At 36.2% G+C, this 24,506-nt stretch overlaps 1 protein-coding gene across 2 annotated transcripts in view; it reads right to left on the minus strand.

The window, feature by feature from the left end:
- Window positions 1-24,506, minus strand: part of LOC150092487 (leucine-rich repeat-containing protein 42-like) — a 141,081-nt gene that overhangs the window by 75,494 nt on the left and 41,081 nt on the right. For both annotated transcript variants that reach the window (XM_090414440.1, XM_090414439.1), the window contains exon 3: window positions 3,699-4,427. In XM_090414440.1, the coding sequence (XP_090270566.1) occupies window positions 3,699-4,285 (587 nt within the window). In that variant the 5' untranslated portion in view covers window positions 4,286-4,427. The remainder of the gene's footprint in view (window positions 1-3,698; window positions 4,428-24,506) is intronic.

The raw sequence follows: 24,506 nt of genomic DNA on the forward strand, positions 1-24,506 counted from the left end.
GACCAATATCTAAATAATAGTTTATTCTCATTAATCCTTGTGGTCAAGAATCAACAATTTTGAAATCTAATACTCTTTGACCTTGAGTTCCTTCTACCACATACTGCTTGAGAAAGTCTTGCAACAGCTCAATAAATTCCCCTTCATTCTTATCATGAGATTTCTCTACTACCCAATTTCTGTTAGGATAATTTAAGTCACCCACAATTATTCATTAAACACCCATTAGGGTAATTTGGCCATGTATTTATTCATCCCGGCAACTATCAGATCAGTTGCAACACTCCACCACATGTTTCATCATATTAGCTTAACTTCAGACTAGATAGCTTCAATCCCACTGCTACAAGAGACATTGCTATTACTGCTTTCATGAGTTTCTACCCTGCTAACCAGATTCAAATCAATAAATATCATTAATAGTATCCCTTCCTATCTCTTTAGTCTTTCCTAAAAAAATTGTGGAATTACTGCAATTTGCCTTCTCTTTACACTATCATTCGAGTTACGAAATCTCTAACAGCCAGGTTTCACTAATGATCTTAGGCCAAAGTGTATTCACCAAAGCAAGAAACTCACCTTTGTTCATGATATAGCTGCCATTTGTGTGTAGACATCAGAAGTACAAGTTACCTCCTGCATTTTTTGTATGCTTACATCTATAGTCTGCTTGGCTTGGTTGAGCAACTTCCTCTTTTCCATCCTCAGACACACTCAAAACATTTGTATTAAAAACATACCTTTTCACAGGTATTACTTCTGGGAAAATTTCCATTCTGTCATCTTCGGGACTCATGGGGTAAGTGGATGTCATGTCGGTTACGTGTTTCTGTCTTTGGTGTACTTGTGTTGTCTTGTATCGATCGAAGTCATGACCTAATTTTTTGTTATGGAGCTTCCAACTCTCGGAGATTATGTTGGGTCGGTGGACATTTGAGTTTGTCACATTTTATGGCTATCGTTTCCGATATTCTAAGCACTGTTTCATTGTCTTTTATGTCTAATATTATGGCTTTGTCGATTTGTGGCGTATGTTTTTTTGTTCAAGGGCATGGACTGCTATTTCAGTTTTTCCTGTACTTTGTATCCTGTTTTTCCTTTTGTTGTTGCATTTTTTATTGTTTAAATGTTTTGGAATAGGGATGGACGCAACTTCGTTATACACCAACGTGGACGTCCCCAGAACACTAGACATCGTACACACACACTACTCACAGAAGACCACACACTGCATTCACGAACAAAATTAACACCCAGTGATATCATAAACCTAATCAAAATAGTAATCTCAAACTTTTTCAACTCTAACAACAACATGTACATCAAAATTTTCGGACTCCCACTGGGATAAAACATCAGCAGACATTTAGCTGAATTGTTCCTAACACACACACACACACACACACACACACACACACACACACAGAATCACTCCTACTCAAACCCCCCCCCCCGGCATCACGTTTTATGGTCGATACATGGACGATATTCTATGCATTAGAGAACCAACATGCATCACCACCTTACAGGCATCCCTTAACGATTACAACAGACTAAAATTCACCATAGAAACCAAAATATCAGTCATCTTAACACAATCCTATATAATGCTTACAAGATTTCAACAAATCATAATTATCTCAACACAGAAATAAAGAAGTTAACAAAAATTTTTCAAAATCGGAATTACCCAACACAACTTATAAATTATGCCAACAAAACAGCAAAAACCAGGCAAAAACAACCCGACAACCAACACAAAAAATTATCAAACTGCCATACATCCAGAACACATACAAAGCCTATATACATTTTCAAACACACTGGTATTCACCTAATATACACACCTAATATTTTGGTATTCACCAAAAACCAAAAATCAGCAACACTTCTAAAACCTACAAAATCGTACACACAAAGAAATATCAGAACACCATGTTGTTTACAAATTTTCCTGTCAAAAAGACTGATGTCACTTACACAGGTTCTACCATCAGGTCTTTATGAACAAGATTACAAGAACACTTCCGTGACTGTAACATCCCTATTACAGAACATTTAAACAATAAAAAACAAACCAACAAAAAGAAAAACAGGATACAAAGTACAAGAAAAACTGAAATAGCAGTCCACGCCCTTGAACAAAAACATACTCTGCAATCGACAAGGCCATATTAGACATACAAGACAACGAAACAATGCTTAGAATATCGGAAACGATAGCCATAAAATGTGACGAAACTCAATAAACATCTACTGATCCTACATAATCTCTGAGTTGAAAGCTCCCTAACATAAAAATTAGGGCACGACTCCAGCCAATAGGAGACAACACAAGAACACCAAAGATAGAAATACCTACTGACATGACATAGCATCCATGGCCCCCATAAGTCCCGAAGACGATGCTTGTCGAAACGGCTCACGTCCCGTTACTCCCACCCGACTTTTTCCCTTAAATCTCTCCTTCCCCCCAAATATAATTTCTATCTCCCAAACGCTCTCTATCCACCCTTAATAATATTATACATATATTAAAAAACCCAGGTTTTTTTAAACAATTCCCCACATTCCCCCACAATAACCACTTGGCAGGCCTTGCTGGCCGAGTGGTTAGCATATCCGCTCTCCAGCCAAAAGGCTGTAGGTTCGAATTCTGCTGTGGGCATGGATGTTTGTGATTGTCTGTGGAAAAACTAGTGGTGATGGTCAGTGGTAGATGGCGTTGATGTAGCTGTGATCAGTTGGTGGAGACAGTTGTAGAGCAGGTGCCCCCTCTCGATAAATCTTCGGACTCCCTGGAGGTGTCAAATAATAATAATTACTTTACCCCCACTTTCTCCTTCCTTTAACAGCTTAACAATATATGAAGGCACATCACCGGGATAAGGAGACAGAAAACAACATCCACAAAGGTATGTTCAAATTTTCCTCCTATTCTATTTTATTCTTGATATATTAGTTTTATATACTTTGGTAATGCCCCAGAATTTGGGTAAAGAGCCAATGACATTGTATAAAAAAAGGGCCACTCCTAAACAAAAGTAGGCTATATTAACCATTAAAATAATACCTTTTCACCCCTTCAGATTCATAACCATGCTCAATGACATTCATATCAACATTGTTTGCATACCACAGCTGAATTTACACACACACACACACACATTCTCACTGTTCCTCCCATGATGATCTAGTTTCTCTGACTCTGTACTGAATCTCTTCTCAGTAAATAATTTCTCCATGCTCCAGATGCCACCATTCAAGTGCAGGCCAACCCTCTTAGACAAATATCTTTTCTACTATCAAATTTCACTTCACACCTCTAAAAACTCACACCCATTTCTACAACATAGCTTGCACATTGAATTATTTGCTATTATAGCTCAGTTTTCTCAAATTATATAATAAGTCAATAATTTTCACTCTCACTTTTCTTTCTCGAAGCAATTCTATCATATTCTCTCTCAAGCACTATGTTCTTGTTTACTTCTCTTTTCTGTTTTTCCATTAAATTTTGCAATATTTTGTTAAGTTATTTTCAACCAATTTCCAAATTTATGTTATGCAATTCTGCTAACTTGTAAGAGATTTCATAATTTCAAAAAATAACTATTTTTTGGCATATAAACTATTTTTTTAAATTAACGAATAAAATCAAACTTCAAATTAATAAAGTAACATAATTCATAACTTACAGTTTTAATTCACTAATACAAGTTATCATGTCATGGTCATCTCCAAGATAACAATTACTCAAATCAAGAGCAGAAATATAGCAACAGAGTTTCATTAGTGGATCACAGAACTCATTAATCAACAACAAATGATTATTAAGACAAAGTGAGGATAAAATTGCACTCTTATAAGCTTCAACAAATATACCTAATATCTGGACAACAATATCATGGTGGGACAGAAGAAAAGTACCATTTTGCACTGCTGCATCAAATATCTGTTTCCCAACTATGCCTGGAAAATCAATCAAGGATACTATTTTATGAGTATTTTTTGCTAAAAACTGTAGGGTAAGATTAAACAGAGTGGCTGGTGTTCTGCAATCAATGATAGACTGATCATGATGAAGTACATCACAGGACAAAATGGAATTGCTGGAATTTGCCTTAATGGTCTCCGAATTACTGCATGATTCTGCAAAATGCTTTAAATCGAATGCACAGTTTGATGTGTAGTTCCTTTTAGTGTCATAAATCTTTTTACTATGAATGTCCTCTTTATCTATATATGATGAGTTATTCCAACTTTCCTTTAGCATTTCAAACATTAACAATGATTTTCTTATCCTCAAGATTAGAAAGCACTTCTTTAATGTTGTGTAGAAAATTTTAATAAAATTAAACTTCTCCAGAAGTCTTTTTTCATTTTTTTAAAATTTTCACTGATTATAGACAGATAATCCCAAGTTTCTGTAAAGAAAAATAAATACAACTATAAGCAAAGGAGCATCACATATAATATCAAAAAGCAAACTAGATTATATAAATATTTTTTATTTATAAATGATATAATCATAATAATAGCAATTATAGTGCCTCCAGCTGGGAGGAGTGATCATGAAGTCTTGACTTGGAAGGTTGTCAAATGTAGAATTCTTGGTGAAGAATTATTATTATTATTATTCCTGATACCTCCAAGGAGTCCAAAGACTCATCGCGGGAGGACACTTACAACTGTCTCAAGAATGAGTGCATGTGGATTACAAAAGCAGGTGATTACGACAAACAAGTGACTAGCTTAAATCAGTGCAATGAGTATCGATCTTGAGTAAGATTATAGAAGATAAGAAATGTGGCAACTATTCTTGAAGCTATTGAAAAAAACTATAGAAATGGAGGAAAAAGAGTACTTTAAAAATATTCGTAGATGATAAAGGTGATGTGAAAATTGAAGATATTCTAGATTTAGATATCCGAGATGTCTATTTTGAAAGACAAAGGAAACAAAAACTGACAGATGGTGGCATGAAGTATTCAAGAGGAATGCAATCAGAAGTATATATCACAGTACTAGAAGTAGAAAAAGTAAAAAAACTTGAAATGTAAAAGGAATAGATGACATCTGACAAAAAATGCTCAAGTATAGAGGTATAAAAGTTTTACACTAGCTGTACTGCAATAATTCAAAAGATTGAATTTCAAATGACTGGGGTAGAGCAATCATAGTACTATATAATAAATACAAACTGTATTAACTGTAGTATTTTTCGTGTGAGTTCTCGTCAGTTTGCCTGTATTGCAGAATAAAAAGGCAAAGTTCCTCGGGGGGGGGCTTTCATATTAGCCAGAAAAATCAGGTCTTTTCAAGGGTGCACATCTCATCATTTTTTAACCATGTTATGGAAATAACATTACTAGGCAAGACCTGATATGAACTCTTGGTATTGCATGTAATTCCATATTCTTCCAAGCAAAGACTAACTTGTTTTCTTGACTGTCCACAGTGTAAAATCACAACTGTACATAACAGACTACCTGTGTCAGGAAGCTGCCTCTTTGTAGTACACAGGTCACTAATAATTAGAAGGAGGCTTACAAATTTATAGTCTTGGTTTCTGTTGATTGAAGACAGTAAGCTACCATATGGCTAATGTAATCTTTCATAGAAAAAGTAGAAGGAAGACAAAAGGAAATTAATATATGTATTTTAACCCTTTCTGCCCTAGTGATTCCAATTGGAATCACTAACTTTCTTGGCCTTCATAGCCCATATTACGTGGCGAATGATTCCAATTCTGAAATGATTCATTGAAAATGAAATTTCCATGAATCACTGAAAAAAAATACATTTTCATTTTCTGAAAAATGAAAATGTATTTTTCAGAAAAATACTTGATATCCTTGCTTTTTTAGACCTAAAGACAAAATAAATAGAAAGAAAAATTTTTTTCACTTGTAAAAAAAAAAATTCAGATCAGAAATGGTTAAACATGCACAAACATTAAATTATAACCACTATTACTAGACAGACTAGCATACAATCAAACGAAGTCACTTCGTTAAAAATTAATGCTCCATGTAAACAACATATTAACAATGTATTACTATACAAATGAAATTACAAAACTGTGCTTTTCTCACAATTTAAATACTGTAGAACTTCAAAAAAGCCTTAGACTCCATTAATAGAGAAGCAATGTTTAAAATACTCAGCTTCTATGGCCTACCCTCAAAACTCATACAAGCAATCTCAGCGCCTTATAAAGATTACAGTGTTCCAGTAATCTTTACAACAGAAACATCTGAATCTTTTCCGGTGACAACAGTTGTTTTTAGTATGCTTGGACTACATCTTCTGAACCATCAACACAGAAGATCTTGGTTTTAACATTAAAACATCCACCCGCACCATGCAAATAACTGATCTTAGCTTTGCCGACGATGTTGTACTTATTGATACAGAACCAACAAATGCACAAAAACATCTCACTCTACTAGAGGCACAGGCTAAACTTATTGGTTTGCAGATCAACATCCAAAAATCCAAAGTATTCTCAATAGGTTGTGAAAACTTTATACTTCATATCAACAATAAATCCTTAGAAAGAGTAAAGGACTTTCAATACTACCTTGGATCGTACATCAGCAATAGAGAAAATATTAGAAAACTTAAACAGTTGGCTTTAGTCATCCATAACAAACTCCGCCCAATCTGGAAATCATCATTAAAGACAAAAGTAAGACTATACCATGCAACCAGTGTATGGATCTCAAACCTGGACAATAAGCACAAAAAAAAAAAAACTACAGATCTAATTAACTCCTTTGGAACCATATGTCTCACACTGATCCTTGGATGGACTGTGTCACTATCTCTCTGTTGTGCTAAATCTGGCTAAGCAAGAACCGCTTGTCAATATAGTCAAAAAACTACAACTCAGACATCATGAAGTATCACCTTTTTTGGAATCCCTCATCCTGTACAAACCAGAAGATGGCAATCGCAGTAGAGCAGAGTTTCTCAACGTGGGGCATATGCCCCACAGGAGGCAATTTGAATATTTTGGGGGGAATTTGAAAATGTACATGTACATATTTACATTATACTTTTTCAGAACTTGGCCAACTATTATGCTAGGGGGGGGGGCATCAAAATCTTTGAGATGTTGAGGTGGGACATGATCCAAAAAACATTGAGAAACACTGCAGTAGCAGAAGACCATGCAAACAATTTTGGCAATACATATGTGAAACCATCAGTAGGCTGAACTGTAAAACTCCATCTGACATCTGCCAGTTAGCTCAAGATAGAGAGACTTGGAAGACCATAATTTGCAATATTTAATTTTTAATATAAATCTCTCTTCTCTTTTCACATTGTATCATATTGTGAATAAACTATGATGACTATAGAACATCTGTATACATATACTGATGGTCTACAACTCCAAAAGTAAGAGCAATATTCTAAGGCAGGTAGATTTGGGATTTATATGGTTTGGAGTTGTACAGGTGAGAAATCATGTCTTGAATGGAAACACACACCTAATTTTTTGGATGCAGAGGTGGCTATGGATGTGATGTGTTTGGACCATGAGATGTGCACGTTAGTCCAAGATATGGTATCATTAAAGGTTAGGTAAGCCGAAGATTAGTCTTTCTTGCATGTAATAAGGCAAGATTGTGTTTTGGTTGCAAAGTTGACAGGGTTGTCCTCAGCCCACATGGAAATACAGCAAGGTGATTTGTGTTTAAGGCAATAATTATAGAAGATCTACAAGCATGCAAGAAATGTTGAAAAAAAAAAGACGGATGGAAAATATAGTTATCAAAGCAATCGACAGGATTTGAGGTTAGTGACAGGTCATTTATGAATAGGAGAAGGAACGTGGGGAAAAGGACAGAGTTATGCACTCTTGCATTAGGAAGGAAATCTGAAGAAAGGAAGCCCTCCTAGTAAAGGAACTAAATATAAAAATGTAAGCAGATGACATAATAAAAATCAGAAACCAGATTGATACATAAGGAAAAACTAGTATTTATTGCTTGCAGAATTTTCTTCAATGCATACAGATGACATGAGATAAACAAAAGAGAGCTACACAATGTAAGCAGCACATGTGAAAATGTTATTAACAAGATGCACAGCTCCATCCACGACTATTAGAATTCAAAGAATAAATAATTATTAATACATGAAACACAGGAATGAGGAGTGTTATTCAGAATAACTTCCCAAAATTGTGAAAGTTGTAGGCAGCCTGTTGTAATTAGCATATATTGCCATATGTGCAAACAATAAATGACCAGACAGAAAATTGGCAATTCAATAACAAAGGATGGATGGTAGACTATACAATGATAATTAGGAAAGTTGGTCTCTATGCCAGCCTTGGAAACATCTAGAGTGACCACATTTGTCCCCAAACTTTTCCAAAGCTTGAATCTACAGGTGAATGATGTTGGCAAGGAAATCTTCTATGGACCAAGAATGGCAAAATCCATATTGGTGGTCAAATGCTCAACTGGTGGTGAAGGGTTGACTGTTGATGACTTTCTCCATTATTTTTGATACAACTGAGGTGAGTGCAATGGGATGATAGTTGTTGTTGCCTAGCTTTTATTTCCTTTCATTGGAAGTGGTTGAATATAGGATTAATTTCAAAAGTGAACAAATGCCAAATAAGTATGAAAATATGTAAAGATGACACAGAATGGGTATTAGTTTGGGAGTAGAAGTTTTAAGTACAACTGTGGATATCATCAGAACCAGAAGACTTGCTGCTGTGTACAGTTCTTGGACATGAGTACTTTGCTTTGATTATCAAATAGAAAAGAAGAATGATGTTCATTATTATTTTATTAAATGAAACCTCCAAGGACTTATAGGATTCTACTACGCTACTACAATTCACTGTCTTCTTTACTTTATTCTCCAACTACATGATACAGTTCGCCCACCGTTTGTAGATTTCTGCTTGGCGTCTTGCCAAGAATAGTCGATTCATGCTGAAAGGGAGAAAGAAATGAAGGACGTACGAATTGATCGTCAACACGCGAAATCACGTGCTTTATAGGTAAAATTTTTTCAACTGTTATACAAGCAACATAGTTAACTACAATGATCATAAAAGAGAAGTTAATTTTCCATTGTAATAATAAACAACTCATCCCACAATATGGACTGATTACCCTATTATCAGAATGGATTCTCCTTTTTTCTGACGTGCGCAGAAGTGTTGAAGGATCTCTGATCGGTGGGCGAACTATATTATGTAAAATTACGTGCAAGACAAAAGGTGCTGGCCATCACCTGTGGCATCCACTGCACACAGATCTGGCAGCTTGTTGTGGGAGGAGGATCCAGAGGTGAATGACCAAGATTGTGGATGATCTATGGAAGGTTCCATAGATCATCCACAATAAGTATAGACCTTCCATATGAACATGATAGAAACATATACATTACTAAAGGGGTTTTATAAGAATGACTCCAAAGGTTTCTTTTTTTTTTCTCTTCAAAATGTGGCAAGAAGGGAAAGAACAAGGGGGGGATACCCCTGGAATTTATATGTGAGGACTAGATTTTTTCCCTTGGAGAGCAGTGAACAACTGGAACAGATTGCAATAAGTTGTAAGTGCTCTGATTAAATGAATTTAAGAAGCATTATTGTTATTATATAACACCTCAAAGGACTCAATGCAAAAAGCCACTCTACTCCACTATACACAACTCACCATCAACTACTGCTACTACCACAACACCAACTGCTTACCACCACCACAAACAGTGCTTTTTTGTCTGTAAATTGTGTGTTCTCATGGCAGATTTGTCTGTGTGTAGGATGAAAAACCCTTCTACATCTGTATGCTAACTATGATAAGCATTGCATAAATAATGGTTATTCCAGGCCTCTCATGATGACTGACTTCAGAGATGCTAGAAAAAAATATATATATACTGAAATGCAATTATGAAGAACAGGTCTAGCATCAGTAATTTACTGTTTTTAATAACATGATTAAATTACTCATTTATCTTCTCCTAAGTCAATAATGACAATGGAGCCATTTCCTTTATCAAAATGGCTAGCTGATCATACAGATGGATTTTACAAAGACAGAATAATACAACTTGGAACTGAGTTACATTAGCTGGACCAAATGGTAAGTGGATATAAAGGTGGTTGTTAGACAGTGCCAGAGCAACACATCGAGAAGTGCCAGGAGCATGTAGATCTTAGCAGTATGCCACAGCACATCAATTACTGCTATTTAATTGGCACATCAATGATACAGGATCATTCACAGTAGTTGCATTTTGATTTTGATAAAAGCAAGTTATGTTGTCACTATCCTTCAGATTTTCCGTCTGAAGGATAGTGACAATGTAACTTGCTTTTTTTGAAATTTTTTTTTTAAGATTTTTCCTGGCATCCTATTAATTATGGAGGTTGGTTTTTTTTTTTTTTTTTTGGATGCTTTTAATATTAAATTACAGATTATTATTAACCCGGCATTAGTAAGGTGGGTGTCACAGACCCCAGATTTTAAATTGACTAACTTTTTAACAATGTGTGGCAGTGAGTCATGCCTCAGTGTATAGCTTCCCCTCCCATAACCCACTACTCGACAGGCTGTTGCACGCAAGCAAGTTTAGTGTGGGACCCCACCTTACCACTTTTGTTACATTTTCCCGCCTTACTAACACTGAGTTAACATCTGACCTACATGGAGTCAGAGACTGATCACACACAAAGCTCATCCACTGTACCTTAATTTAGTTCAATGTGTATGCATTAAAAACTTGCTCAGGGAATGCATTCTGCTCACCAACTACTCTTCACACAAAGAACCTACTCTTCAATCCTTTGCTCATACCCTTCTTATACATTTTCCAAGGATGGCCTCTTGTTCTACTCATGATCCCATTCCATAAAATATTTCTTCCATGTCAACCTGGTAACAACTGACCAACTTATATTTCAAATCATATTACCCGCCTCTTCCTATTCATAAGGCTTTGTAAATTATATTCTTTCAATCTGTCTTCATATGCCACATTCCCAAGACCAGTTACCACCTATGTGAATCTTCTCTAGATCCTATCTAACATATCCTCGTCACTATGAAAACCCAGTGACCTAATCTGTGCACAATAATCCATATCAGGCCTGATCAAGGTCGTATAATGGAATCATGACCTCTTTATTTCTGCACATAAATGTCCTCTGCATCATTGCCAATATCCAATGTCAAGGTCCTTATCCACCATCTCATTTCTTCTACCTCCTCCAAAGTTTCACCTTTAAGTGCATACTTTGCATGCCATTGTTGTTAACCAAATTTCAAAACTTTACACTTTGTAAAATTGAACTGACAGTTCCACTTACTTGCCCGTTCAAGCTATCTATTCAAATCCTACTGTAAGGCCATATCATCTGCTTGACTGCATTGTTCTCTCTAATTATGCATTATCTGCAAACAAACAGCTGCATATCACCAGTTAACCTCATCCCAATATCATTCATATACAAAGTGAACAACAATGGACCCATTGCCCCCACCACCAGCGATTTTCCTATTTTGAGATACTGCACTCCCATATACAACTTTCTGATACCTATATGATAGCCAGTCATCAATCCTTTTATGTAGCTGCTTGTGTGGTATTGATCAAAAGCTTTTGCAAAATCTAAGTATGCCAGATGCATCTCCTTTATCCAATACGTTTGTCAACTTGTTACAGTACATAAGTTGGTAAAATGCGATCTTCCTTTAGGAAGATCCCAACTTTCTGATACCTATCTGACAGCCAGTCATCAATACTTTTATGTAGCAGCTTGTGTGACAGCGATCAAAAGTTTTTGCAAAATCTAAGTTATCCAATACGTTTGTCAACTTGTTACAGTACATAAGTTGGTAAAATGTGATCTTCCTTTAGGAAGATCACATTTTACCAAACCCATACAGACAATCACAAAGAATGCTGCTGTTATCAACCCATTTTTTTATCCTAGTTCTTATTAATCTCTCTAATACCTTAACTGCAATTCCAGATATACAAATTGGTCTATAATTTGTAGCCACAGCTTTATCACTACCTTTATGCAGTGGAACAATTTTACCTTCTTTTCACTCCCTTGGGACCCATGCTATTGTAATATTCCTATTAAACAGACATGCCAGTACTGCCAACTGCCTGAAACATTCTCTTAGGACAGGTGGTGGTATGTCATGAAATTCAATTGTGTAACTGACATAAAAATTCTTTATTTCCTCTTATACGTACTCACAATTTAGCCACCCTCTCCAATTTTCTCCACACCTGAGCTTCTTATGATTTTACACTGATGAAGAGGAAAGACTGAAATTGTTCAATAAATACCTCAACTATGTCCTCTGCAGCAGCTACTATTATCACCATCTTACCATAATCATTCGTCCTTTTACTTGCATATATCTGAAAAACTGGGGTTTTACTTGGCCTGATTTGCTAATTTCTGCTCATACTGCACTTAGCAACTGAGTCACATTCCTGGCCTGCTCGTTATATTCCTATGCAAATGAGTGCTACTACTATTCATCTTGTGCTACCTTTACAAGGACTTCATTCATCCATTTAACACATACTTCAGTCTTTTGCCTTTCGGAATACATTCACCCACTGATGTCGTTAAATATACGACAAATGGCATGCAAGGATTGAGTTTTGAATCTGATCATTTCATAAGTAGGGTTTTGGCACTTTCCTCCAATACAGTTTCAATGTATGTGAAACTGAAGACTGGTGATTATGACAAGCTTAGGAGACAGCTTGCAGCTATAGCATGGAATGAGGAGCTGAGCAGTAAGGAAATAAATGCTGCTTGAGAACTGACAAAGCAATACATAAGCATCGATCTGTGAATGTATTCCAAAAGTCAAAAGGATGAATGTGTAAAATGGATGAATGACGAGATTAAGCATGAAATCTTGAAGAAAGCACTTTGGAGGCAGTAGAAGTTGAATAATAGTAATAATCAATAACACAAAGAATATAAAGAGCAAGCCAGGAGCGTGACTCAGTAAGGACAACAAAAGAACAGTATAAGCAGAAATTAGCAAATCAGGCAAAGAAATACCCTACAGTTTTTTTGTTTTTTTTTTAGATATGTGGCAAATAGAAAGAAGAATATGGTAAGATGATGTTAATGGATGAAAAATGGCAGAATGGTAACTGCAGCAGAAGACATTGTTGAGGTATTCAGTGATCGGTTTAGGGTGAAATCATGTGAAACTTAAGTGTATACGACATAGGAGAGGACGGCTTAATTGTGAATGAGCAGAAGGTATTTGAGAAAATAACCTTAAGTCAATAAGGTGATAAGATTTGATGACATATCATCACCACGAATCTCAAGGAACGTTCAGGGAGTTGGCAGTAGCATTAGTATATATATCTCTGTTTAATAAGTCTTACAACTGAACAGGTCCAAAGAGAGTGGAAAGAAGGTAAAATTGTTCCACTGCATAAAGATAATGATAAGGCTGTGACTACAAATTACTGGCTAACCTGTACATCCAGAGTTGTGGCTGAAGTACTGGAGAGATTGGTGAAAACTAGGATTCAGATCAATCCATTTCTAGGATACAGAAATGGATTAATAGCAGAATTCTCTGTAGTTATCAACATGGGTTTGTTAAAGGAAGATCATGTTTTACTTATGTACTATAACAAGATGACAAATGTCTTGGACAAGGGAGATGCATTATATAGTGGTATATTTAGATTTTGCAAAAGCTTTTGATGCACTGCCACACAAGCTGTTAAATTGAAACAGATGGGACTGAATAACAGACTTCTGAGTTGGATCAATGACTGGCTGTCAGATAGGTACCTAATAGTTGTATATGGAGGTGCAGTATCCCAAAAGAGAAAGGTCACTAGTGGTGTGCTGCAGGGGTCAGTTTTGGGATCATTGTTATTTGATTTGTATATTAATGCTATTGAGATGGGTTTAAGTGGTGATATGCAGCTGTTAGCAGATGATGCAAAACTGGGGGAAAGCAATACACAGTCAAGCAACGTTATGGCCTTATAGGAAGACTTGATGGGCAGTTAAGTGACCTTTGCAACAATGAACTATCAGTTCAATGTTGCAAAGTGTGTTTTAAAATTTGGTAGGCAATAATGGGATGCAAAGTATACCTATGGTGGGGAAACTTTAAAAGAGATGAGAGATGTGTGAGTGGTGGACAATGACCTTAAATTCAGGGACTACACTGCACAAGTTGTGAAGAGTCACACCGGATAATGGCAATGATGTGGAGGACCCTGACAAGCAGAAATAGAGGTTATGCCATTGCATAAGGCCTTGATAAGTTCTGATATGGATTATTGTGCACAAATTTGGTTACTGGTTTTCATGGTGATGAGGATGTGTTAGGAAGGATCCAGAGAAGCACAAAAGTGGTCAGTGATCTTTGGAATGTGAAATATGAAGACAAATTGAGAGAATGTAAATAGCAAAGACTCGTGAATAGGAGGAGATATGATTAAGACATATGTTAGTCAGTTCTTTACATGGAGAGTGTTGGTGAGTGGAATACATTTACTAAGTGTGTTGTGAATGTAGATGCGTTGAATCAGTTTAAGGAACTTTGTGTGTGTGATGGTGTGGACCTCCCACAATGAGTAACTCCATGGAGGTCAGGTATTAATATCTTTTAGTCAGTTCACATGTAGCCTCCTGCTTAACACCTCATTCCATGCTATAATCACCAGCCTTGTAATTCCACACACACACACACACATATATATATATATATATATATATATATGAGTGGCTAGCAGCAACACACGTGATCTTCATGATCACTTGCACCAACTGGAGGGAAGTGTGAAACTCCACTCACAATCGCATCCTCTGATGAAATTATCAGACCTAAAACTCTTGATCCTTGTGTGCTCTCCTTTACATACTGCTTAAAATAGTTGACTCTCAAGAAATGCATTTTCCTTATTCCCAAATATTACATCTTCATTCCAATCTATACTGCCATTATTAAATTCACCCATAATAAGCACCCTTCTCTTGTTAACTGATCCAAGTTGCTTATACTTTTTCTTCATCGAAACTCTCCACCCTGGCTATAGCATTATCTGACTAAATATCTCTTCCTGTCAAACTCCAACTCACAGCATACTGACTTAGAACCATTGCCACTATTTACATCGTCCATCATTTTGTACAGACATAATTTGCCTGCTATCAACTGCACTTATCGTCCTTTCTATCCTCATGAAAAACATCATACCCTTCCATTTCTATTCTTGTTCAGATATCATTTTTATCCAACCATGTTTCACTTACTCCAACAATATTTGGGTGAATAAACTCAATTCATCTTCCTTGTTTCTAATGCTCCTAGTTAAAAAAAAGAAAAAACAATTCATTTTAGGTGTATAACCAGTCCTGCACATGCCACTTAATTGCGATTTCTCCACACCTAACCATTCGCAATTACCTTTATCACCACTCAACCTATCTATAATAAATAAGTTTAATCCTTTATCCAAGTGTAAGCAAACAAAGTTTGCACCTGAAAATATCTTCGGGACTGAGGTAAGGTGGTGCAACACCAGGCAACTCCGAGCAAAGGTGGACCAATCTCTAATCACTCCTTGTCTCAGTATCTCCCATAATGCAAAGCACATTTCCTTGCGGACATGTATACTGCTATGCATTAAGGGAAGGGCCACTACCCAGACTAGTTTCGACCTTTACTGAGGTCTCGTTAGTGTGAGCCAGACCCAAACGTGGAGATACTAAAGCAGAAGCAATAGGAGAGATCATATTTACCCATACGAGTTGCCAACAGGTGTACCATCTTATTATTGAATTACTCTGGATTTACAGAAAGATGTTGGAAGTTTATTTTGCACTTGGTTAGACTATAATAAATTTAGTTTAATCCTTTATCCAAGTGTAAGCAAACAAAGTTTGCACCTATCTATCTTTTCAGAGTCAACTACATCCAGTACATCATAGGCCATCTCATTTCCATACTGGCCATCCTCATACACAAGTTCATCACTACTTTCAACATCCACTCTCCTTATACTTCTCCCTATGCACTGTCTTACTTCCTCCCATTTCCCTATACATCTTGTATTTTTTTCTCTCATTATCTTTCAAGCTACTGCTATTCTCTATAAATTATATATTTAGTTTAATCCTTTATCCATGTGTAAGCAAACAAGTTTGCACCTGGAGTATCTTCAGGACTGGGGCAACTCGTAGCAAAGGTGGACTGAGTTCTCATTACTTTCCTTAGTATTCCACAATGCAAAGCACATCTCACTGCGGGTATGCATAATGCTATGCATTATGGAGAGGGCCAACACCCAGACTGGTCTCGACCTCTATTGAGGTCTCTTCAGTGGGAGCCAGACCCAGAGGTGATACCAAGGTTGAAGCATTGCAGACGTCATATTTCCATATGCCAGTTGCATAAAGGATTAAACTAAATATATAATTTATAGTCTAACCAAGTGAAAAAAAACTTCCAACATCTTTCTCTAATCCAGAGTAATTTAATAATAAGGTGTGACACCTTTTTCGGCAAGTACCGCCAGTAGTGCAAGCTAAGACAACTCCATTGACGAGGATTGTATTCTCATAAGCTCACTAGTCATACCTATATTCAGCTTTGAAATAATGTTGGATCTTTAATATCCACTATTTATATAATAATATATTTATTTAATAATGTATTACACCTAATATCAAAATTGGAAATGTGAAACAACTTTATGCATATGATGCTAAACTTCTAAATAAATGCAGTGCAAATTTTCAGAACTCTAAATTGAATTACTAACCTAAAATTTTCTATGAAAAGTGAAAATAAAAAGATGGACACTATGAAAATAGGCATGAACATGGAAAACCCCAACTGCATTTTGAATGGTTAAATTACAGCAGAAGCAAATTATTTCAACTATTTAGACAAAATCTTTACAAATGGAATGGAGTGAAAAAGCTTAGGTAAGAATTGATGAAATTGAAAAGTGAAATGAAGCAACTGAAAGATGAGATTAAGCAGCTGCAGGAGAGGTTGGCTGATGTGAATGAAAATGAGGGAATTAGTAGTATGAAGAAAGAATCAAAGGAAAATCATACAGCATAGTATGCAAACTAATCATTAGAGGTGTGGTGAATAACAAAGTACACAAAAAACATTTTTATGGTGGACATTTTTCTGGAAACAAATAATGGCGGGGGGGAAAAAAGGAATGTTGATAGGGACTTGCAGTGGTACACTTAGGATTTAATCTTGGGATGGGGGAGCACTCAAGATTTAATCTTGGGGGGGGGGGGGGGGGGGGGCAGTTGAGTAGACAATTTGAGAATAGACACTATGCATTCCATAAGACCTATGACTGAGCATCTGCAGTGATTGCCAATACATGAAACCCATGATCTCCTCTGGCACGGCTCAGGCAAATGAAGTAGCTCTCAGTCTGCCTGAGCACTACCTCGTTCACCTTGCGTTCACAGTGGCCACGATTCCTGAGCGGTATTGGGTATTCCCACTTTATGTGATCACATCACTAATTCATAAGTAGTATAGAAATAGAAGACACATCACAACATAAGCAAAAATAATTAAATAATTAATTTTAATTAGAAAAAGATTTTTGGAAAATTTTCTAGTGTTTTTTCCCTTGGGGGGGAGGAAGGCCCCTGGTCCCTCCCTGGGTGCACCACTGGGAACTTGAAGCTGTTGCAGGAGGTAAAGGATAACAGCGTAGGAAAGTCATCAGCATATTGTCCAGATATAATAGTGAGTTGAGGAGGAGAGCTGAGATAATGAATAGGAAGATGGCTGAGTCGTGCAAGGCAAAGAGCATTCACAGTTGGAGTGAATTTGAAGGGAAAATGGAATAATTAGGTTGATAGATTACATTTAAATGGGTCTGGTGCTAGATACTGAGAAAAGCTAATGTTTGCTGAGAAGGCACAGAATCAGAAGTTGGTGTAGCTAATGATCAAAGGGTGATTGTGAAGCAGGACAGCACACCCAAATGGGTTGCAAGGCAGGAGGAAGATGGATATAAGGTTTAAAATGTGATTGTGGTAGGACAAGGAGGATAGAATGCATAAAGGTGGGGATGAGACAGTTAAAAATGCTAATCAGAGTCAAGATTAGGGAAATGGGAGTGGTCATACTGAAAAGTAATGGTACAGCAGCGAGAGTAAAGAATGTTGGTGTTGGTGGGATGACCTCAATGACAGGAGGAGTGTTATGTTTGTATACAAATGTAAGAAGTATTCGAAGTAAAGGAGCTGAGTTGGTTGCACTGATTGAGTCAGTACACTCAAAGATAATTGCTGTATGTGAAACATTGGGAATAGAAATGGAAAAATATACAATTTTCTGGAAGGGTAGGATGGCGAAAAGAGGAAGGGAAATAAGTTAATGATTGCAGAGGAATTGTTGACAAAGAGTAGAGGTTGAAAATGTTAGTACATGTGAAGATTCTGAATGTGTGATGTGAAGTTCAAATTAACAGACTAATAATAAAATGTTACAGTACGGGGAATGAAGAGAATACTGACTGAAATGTTTAGGCAATCTGGTTGGGCATGTAAAAAAAGTGATTCTAATGGGGGACTTAATTACATTAATATGACTAAGGAGATAGCGTATGGGAACAAGTAGTGTGAATTTTTGTTGGATCTCTGAGATTTGAATATCTTAAACAGCAAGTGACAGAAGTGACTAGCAGTTTTAGAAAAGTTGGATTTGATGATATCTTCACAAGATGTGGTTAATGAGAAATTAACACTGTTGCTGGTTGGTGAAAGTGATCTTTAAATAGTTTTTGTAAATGTGGTGAAACAAGAAAAGGTTACTGAGGTTAACTGCAGGAATGTGACTAGAAGGAGATAGTATATGGGAACAAGTAATGTGAAATTTAGTGTGCATAAGGAAACTGATGTAATCACAAGAAAGAACATATTAGAAGCAGAGTTATGAAGGTAACTTATATTGTTATATCCTCGTATAGTCTTTCATTTGCTTTAATATTATTTTTGTTGTAAGTGTTTATCAAAACCTTTCAGTTCCCCCACCCCTTGTATATGTGGAATTATAAGGTGAGTGATTATGGGAAGCTTGGTAGTCAAATGGCATCAATATGTAGATGAGCTGTGCAGAAAAGAGATTGAAAGTGCAATGGAATTGTAAGGCAGTGTCTGATACTAGCAATGTATAACTGCATAAAATGAGTTAGGTATAGAGGTATGGATGTACAGTGAAATCAAGCAAGCAGTAATGGAAAAGAAGATGTTATGGAGGAAGTACAAGATGGTCAGTGGCAACAGACATGAGTATAAAGTGCAGGCTAGGAAGATGAAAAGCATGGTAAAGAAAGAAAAGGTGATATATGAGAAGAGATTAGCTAGTCTGGCCAAGGATAATTCAAGAGAATTCTTCTGCTATATGGCAAGCAAGAGGAAGAATAATTACAGCATGACTATCCACTGGTGTCAACCTGTGGAATAGTCATGGTAGCAGAGTGACTATTGCAAAGGATATATTGGAATTATTAAACGAGAACTTCATCAACATATATCATACTGGTGTAGATGATATGATACTGTGTAATATGTAGATTGGAGGCAAGTATTAGAATTGAAAGTGAAAGAATCAGGTGAATTAGGTATGTGTTGATTGGATTAGATGTTAATAAGGCTGAGAGATTGGATGATATATCATCATTTATTTTTAAGTAATGTGCAAAACAGTTCTTTGACCTGGTTATTTGATGACCCTAAGTGGGTGGGTGTGAGGAAATAGTACCACTCCACAGCACTGTTCTAGGCCTTATGAATAGAATACAGGATTGGGGTAACAGACAGAATTCTTTATGATGTCAGGTCAGCATGAATTTGTAAAAGGAAGGTCTTGTTTCAGCATGTTATGACAAGGCAACAAGCATGTTGGATAAGAGAATATACAGTGATATTCTTAGAAGTTAAAAAATATTTGATGGATTACCTCATACGTTTTGTGTACAAGCTACAGAGGATGGGAATGGATAGTACATTGGTTTGATGGATTGAAGATTGGCACTCCGAATGATACTAGCAAGTTGTACACGATGCAGAGTCTCAAAGAAAAAAAGGGTAACCAGTGGTGACCTAGGGTTCTGTTCTTGGGGCCCTGCTGTTTAACTTGTTCTTAATGATATTTCATGTGGATTAACCTGTGATCTTCAGTTGTTGACCGATGCAAATTTGGGGAGAATTACCTGGTATACTGCAGGTTGGTCTAGGGAAAGTGGCTCCACCTTATCCACTCCAAAGACCAGCCACTTTCCCTATTAATTCAGTTCCTAAAGAAAACAAACTCCTTACTCCTGTATCAAGTTCATTATTGAACACAAGTCCAATAATCAACTATCCTTTTTAAATACTTTAATTATTCATAATTCCACAGGTCATGTTGAATTTTCATTTTATACCTGGAGTATATCAGGTCCCTTGTAGCTGTAAACTGTCCTACTTTGGTCAAACAGGTAGGACAGCAAATGTCAGGATATCAGAACACAAAGACTACATCTGGTTTCACCATTACAGCCACTCTGGGATTGCAGACCATGCTCTGGATACCTGCCACAGAATACAATGGAAGAAAGCCACATTATTACACTGCAGCAAGTTTAAATATGAAAGATTGTTCATGAAATTAGCCTCAGTGCTAAAAACCTTTCCAAATCTCAACAAAGTTAGATGCATGAGACCTCCCCAAATTTAGAAGGTGTGCATCTTGAGAACTTCAGCCAAACAGCCAAGACAACCCAATATAGCCCGCTAGAAGGCACCTTTAGGCCTCTAGGAACATCAGTTTTCTCTCTTCTGCCTCATTTGCAATTTGCAGTGTCTGTGTGCACATGTCACAGTTGTATGTTCCCATGAAGATGGCGATGTGACACTGCCGAAATATAGGAAATATTTATTAAAGTTTCTTTTAATTAATATTCCAGTATACGTTGTAAATTCCTTAAATAATTTAATAGTCGTAAGCTATAGTAGTACGCCATTTAAACAGAATGACATAGGAAAGCTAGCAAAAGAGATGTTGGGGCCAGGACAGGAAAAGACCCAAAGGCAACCTTATCTAATTGTATTGACATGATTAGTGCTTTAGAAGATCAAAATGTCTGATGTAAATATAACCAATATTGGAGACCTGACAAGTAACAGTTCAATTTAGAAGAAAACAGTTGGTAGACAGTTAGTAGTAATGCAAACTAATCATCTAGTACTATTATTGTATCCTATGATACTCTGCAATATACACATAATTTAATAATGAAGCAGTGTAGATTAATTTCTGAATTAGATGTATCTCTTGCTTACACTGATGATCTTTTATTGTTAGTTCACACTGTAAATGTGCCTCTGAAAAACAAATGATTTCTGGCCTGGTGAACTGTGATTTTTTTGCCACCAGTTTTGAAGTCGATGGTTGATATATTTGTCAATAAATTGATGGGTTTCTTATAAACTATATGTAACCAATGAACAGGTGTCATATATAGGATAGAACAGTTTATCTTCTGGCTGTTGAATTAATGGTTAAAGAAATAGTAGCTCAATTTTTTTTTTTTTTTTTTTTGAGTGAATTTGTGTCTCTGATGCTGACTATTGATATAAAACAAAAAAGTAGCCAAGTTCTTAAATGTCCCACACAAGAGGTCAGAAAACTTAAGTGCTGCATTATATCCAAAAGATGGAATCTGGTGGTGTTCTTAACTGTCAGAGGTAAAAAAACTGCATATGAAAGAGTGTTTCAAAGAACAGATTCATAAAATGAAAAAGTTGGTTTGATATATTCAATGGAGAACTATGTGGTAGCTATTGACTAACAGCTACTGTTTTTACATGCTAACAGGAAAGCGGAGTAGTGGACATTTCAGCAGAATATCATCTATGAAAATATCTATAGAACAGAAAAAAAGCAGAAACATTATCTATGAAAAATTGATTGCCATAAGTCTGTGAGAAGAGAGGAACTGTTCATTGACAAGCTCTCTTCTGGATAATATCAAGCATTTTTGGGAGCTATTTAGCATACCACTTCAAATGTTAAAGCAATATTGTAAGATTGGATGGAAATGGGATTCATATAGTGTTATCTGTCACACTTCTAAAAAAACTTATATATGGAGTATAGCACTTTATGGCAGCGAAACATGGATAATGGGAACAGGAGATATTAGAAGACTGGAGGCATTTGAAATGTGGTGTTGGAGATGAATGCAAAAGATGAAATGGACAGACAAAAAACTAATGAAGAAGTGCTTAAGTAAATGAACCCACTGATATAGGAGGAGATGCAGTGTCTCAAAGAGAAGAGAAGACCAAGAGTTTGAGGAATCAGGAGACTATGGGATGTGTTTGCAGCAGGAAATGATACAAGTTTAAGTCAGCCCAAGAAATGTGATCTTGGAAACCCTAAATATTATTAAAGGTAAGGGGAGGGGAGGTGAAGCGAGATCATACCCAACCTCCTACCAAAAATAAGACAGAACTACACTTTGGTAACAATGAAGTTCACCAGTCTGATATTGCCCACTGGAGAATGCAAAGGAGATCTAATACATGTTACGGAAGGTCCTGAATCTTCAAGAAGTTTCATAACAAAAGTCAGAGACAAAGGCATACAATGGATTGTTTGATATAATGTGAAGTGATTTGTCTTGGTTGTCTATTCAAAAGTTAGAGAAGAATGATACCGAAAGGTCAGCCTTTTAGCACCATCAGAATATGAGAGATGAAAATATGTTAGAGCAAAAGTTGAACTCTAGATTTAAAAGTACTGTTCAAAACAGAAAATATAATTATGTTAGTGAGAATGAATGACTTGAAAGGAGATAAATATTGATATGAGAGAGAGAGAGAGAGAGAGAGAGAGAGTAAATGGTGGAAAAACAGGGGAATACAAAATTGTCAAAACTGTTAGTTTGTTGCCAAGCATGATGTTCATGAGCTGAGATGGAGAGCTTTAACTGCAAATAATTCATTGCCTACACAGCATATGCACTGCAAGTGATTCAGTGCATACTCTGCAAGAGAAATAGTGTAGTATGTTGATATATGGGATGATTCTGATGACCAAAAGGATTTGTACTTACATTTCACTTAAATGGATAATTTATTTACACTAAAAAGAATTTGGCATTAAGAGAAATCATTGATCAGTGAAAAATATAGTTCAAAGAAAGTGGATATTTCAGTGGTTTCATGAAAGATTGGATATACACATTAAGGCAAGAGGTCAAAATTATAACTGTAATGATCGAGGGTGAAAGTGACGACTATGGTAGCAAGGAGTTTCTGGCATTGGAAAGTGGAGACCAAAAATAGATAGCAAAATCCTAATTAACAGAAGAGAATATCCATCACAGGTACAGTGTATTAAGGGAGGATAAAATAAGGACATGGGGATGATGCTAATGATTGTAGAGGAATTGAATCTAATCAGAATAGAAATCTCGAATGGCAGCAGAAGTACAATACAGATAATGTGTCTGAGGGTATTTGGTGTGAAATACATAACTGGGCACTGCTATTAGGTTTAGCTTTCTATGTGAATGGATACAAAGAAACCATATGGATATAAGAACCATCATTATTGGTGGCTGGTGACTATATTGACTGAGAGGAAAAAGCATGCAAGACAACATAAAGACAGGTCATAGTTACTGTAGAATAGTTATATTAAAGAGCATGGCTCATATGTACAAGAATATCAAGCATCTAGCAATAGCATTTTGATAAGAACACATCTATAAAGACAGTGACTTATGCATTAACTTTTGTGCTTTAATTAAGAACTTGAATTTGAAGCACAAGCTAATGCATAACAGAAGAGCAACATAAATGAAACTATAAGGTGGGCGAGGTGGGCGATTATAATAAATTGAGATGGCAGCATCATGAACTTGAAATGCAAAGGAATCAACAGCACATCTGACATAGTCAGTGTCAGAAAGAAACTATATCTCACTACATCTCCAGCACTAGGAGAATATATTGCATGGTAATTAAATGGAAAAATAAATTTTTAAAGTAAAAGTGACAAAAAAAAAAAAAATCTTGTGCATCTAGTATTGGAAGATGAACAATATGCAGCAGTATAAAAAAGCAGGCCAACTAATGAAAGAATCTGATTACAAAAATTTAGCCAAATAATGTATCCATATCTTTTTTACATTATTCAAGATGTAATCTGTGTACAATACGGGACTTCCTACAATGGAAGTCCCACATTCTTCCTTCCTTTTACTAGCCTTCTTCCATCTTCCATCACCAATGCCATAATGTGATAAAAGGATCTCCCAGATGAGTATTCGACTCCATGAGGTCTTGGGGTAATAATAATAATAAACTGTAATCTTCTTGCTCTCCTTTGATGATGTGGTAATCACCTTATGAACTTCAAATGCTACCGAAACACAGTCCAGTCTTTTTTTTTTTTTTTTTTTTT

Source organism: Typopeltis vanoorti, chromosome 25, assembly GCF_054136105.1.
Source record: "Typopeltis vanoorti isolate ZY-2024b chromosome 25, IOZ_Tvanoo_1.0, whole genome shotgun sequence".
In the NCBI taxonomy this organism is placed as follows: Eukaryota; Metazoa; Arthropoda; class Arachnida; order Uropygi; family Thelyphonidae; genus Typopeltis; species Typopeltis vanoorti.